Here is a 2194-nt window from a genome sequence, read left to right as displayed (position 1 = left end):
CGCGCCCCACTTCCGCCCCCAAACTCCCCCGGTTCAGGGAAGGAAGCTCACCCCGGGGTCCCCTGCTGCTGTGCAACGGGGTGGGCGGCGCCCACCACCATCTGGGCCAGAGAAGGTAATTGCGGAGCCTCGTTAGCTCGCTGCGACGGACCTGCACTGCCCTCTGAAGAGAAAGTCGGCGGACACCGCAATTCCCGCAGTTGCTCTTATGGAGGCGCCCGGAGCAGCGCCTGGTCCAGCTTCACTGGACGGGCGTCATTTCCGGAGGCCGGGAGATGGGCAGGGTGCGTGGGCGAGCTCGGCCTCCGCCTCATGCCGGACCCCTGACCGCCACGGGTGCTGCTTGGAATTGACGGGGGGGCTGAGCTCGGTCCCGGGGGCCGTGAAGGCCTCCTTGGGGAGCGAGGGGCACCCGCCTCCTTAGTGGGCTGCAGTGGAGCCGCTCCCGAAACTGGAGCCCCGCGCTGCCGGCAGCTGCAGGCCGGTGGCCAACTGCCCTCCTGGCCGAGGAGCCGAGCGGGTGGCGGCGGCACGGCCCCACGTACTCTCGGGTGGCCCGGACCGGCCGGCCGGGTTCAGGCCTGGTGGCGGGATGGAAGCTCGCTGGGCGCCCGTGGGGCTGCCTTGGGCCCTCCTGGCGGCTCTTGGGGCCATTGCCCCGGTGCCCCTCGCGGCAGCCGCCGGGTCGGGAGCTGGAGGCACTGCTTTGCCACGGTGAAAGGCGCTGGCGCTGGGGAATGCTGCTCTGCGCCACGGCGGTGATGCCGTGGGTGCCGCCGGGCCCTCTGCTCAGGTGTGCGTGAAACCGGTGGGGGAGGCAGAGCGGGGGCATGGGCCAGGGGGCCACCAGCACGCAGGTGGCACCGCGCTCCCCTTGCCCCCCGCCAGGCCCGATGAGGGCCAAGAAACGGGCCCGATCCAGGCGAGGCGGGGCCGCTGTTGGGGGCACTCCAAGCCATGTGCTGCCCTCTCTGCACAACGTTTTAAATCAGTGGCGCCCCGTCCTCAGCCACTTCTGCCTGCAGGGCTCTCCGCAGGCACTCCATGATCCGCTCACACAGAAACCAGCCCAGGACTGAACTGCATTCCAGGTCAGAAAGCTTACTTGTTCCTACAGCAACTTCAAATAACGTATTTATTCTTCATGCATAACACGAATATTCACTATTTTGTCCTTTACGTGTGCACAATCTGTGATTAGTACTATTCGTCCTATTATTTATGATAAAAGAGACCACGGCTGGTTAAACCTCCTATTTCTTGCAGTCATTGCCCTTAAGAAAATGGGCAGCAATTCTGATTAGCATTGGTGGTCTAGCTTGTGTGGAGCAGGGACAGAAGACAGTTAAAATCATCAGAAAACGAGGCTGCAGGAGATGAGCTGCTGTTGCCCCATGAAATATCTATGCTTCGTTTATTATGACTGCAAGAATGACAATCAAAATTACAAAGAAAAGAAGACTGAGAATTATGAAGTAACACCTGTAATTCAACAGCCAGTCTCCCCCTAACTTCCTCCGGGCATTTTGGTTTTTTGCCACAAAAGATTTGATGCTTTCATCCGTTAAGGGGATGGCAGAGTAGAGCTCATTGCTGTAATGGCCCCCTCCGTTCTCCAGGACCATCCCCAGGACCGCTTCCATCAGCTGCGAGACCTGCTTCTTGCGCTCCGCTCCCTCGGCCCGGTTGTTGAACGCGCAGACGCGATCCCCGCACCTCTGGGCCAGCTTCTGGAGGGCCTGGTTGCCCGACCGCCTCACATAGTCCTGCAAGGAGATCCCGCCCAAATCTTCCTTGCGGGTGAACAAGACGATCATGCGCCGGGCGGCCTCCACCCCAAACACATCCAGGACGCGGTTCGCAGCCGCCTCGTCTTCGGCGGTGAAGCGGCCCACCTGGGTCACGAACACGAGCGCGTGGGGGCCGGGCCAGGAGAGCTCCACGCAGCACCGGATCTCGGAGTACACGATCCCCCGGAAGGCTCCCAAGGGAAAGAAGTCTGGCGTGTCGACCACCGAGACCCGCCGGCCACTCCAGCTTCCCTGCGCCTTCTGGCACTGCAGGGTGGTGGCGTTTGCTGCCAGGACGGACTCGAACTCCTCCCGGCCCAGGAGGGTGTTGCCCGTGGCGCTCTTCCCGCCGCCGCTCTTCCCGACCAGGATGAGCCGGAGCTCCCCGTCTCCCTCTGGCCCTG

At 62.6% G+C, this 2194-nt stretch overlaps 1 protein-coding gene across 2 annotated transcripts in view; it reads right to left on the bottom strand.

Annotated features, from left to right (window-relative positions):
- Positions 1–1121: 1121 nt before the first annotated feature.
- The window catches only part of LOC123016887 (GTPase IMAP family member 2-like), a 6145-nt gene continuing 5072 nt past the window's right edge, over positions 1122–2194 (bottom strand). For both annotated transcript variants that reach the window (XM_044417599.1, XM_044417598.1), the window contains one exon: positions 1122–2191. In XM_044417599.1, the coding sequence (XP_044273534.1) occupies positions 1404–2191 (788 nt within the window). In that variant the 3' untranslated portion in view covers positions 1122–1403. The remainder of the gene's footprint in view (positions 2192–2194) is intronic.

This window comes from Varanus komodoensis, unplaced genomic scaffold, assembly GCF_004798865.1.
Source record: "Varanus komodoensis strain SLA01 unplaced genomic scaffold, ASM479886v1 scaffold891, whole genome shotgun sequence".
NCBI lineage: Eukaryota > Metazoa > Chordata > Lepidosauria > Squamata > Varanidae > Varanus > Varanus komodoensis.
Note: the sequence above shows the minus strand (reverse complement) of the source record. Positions and strands in the feature narration are given on the sequence as shown.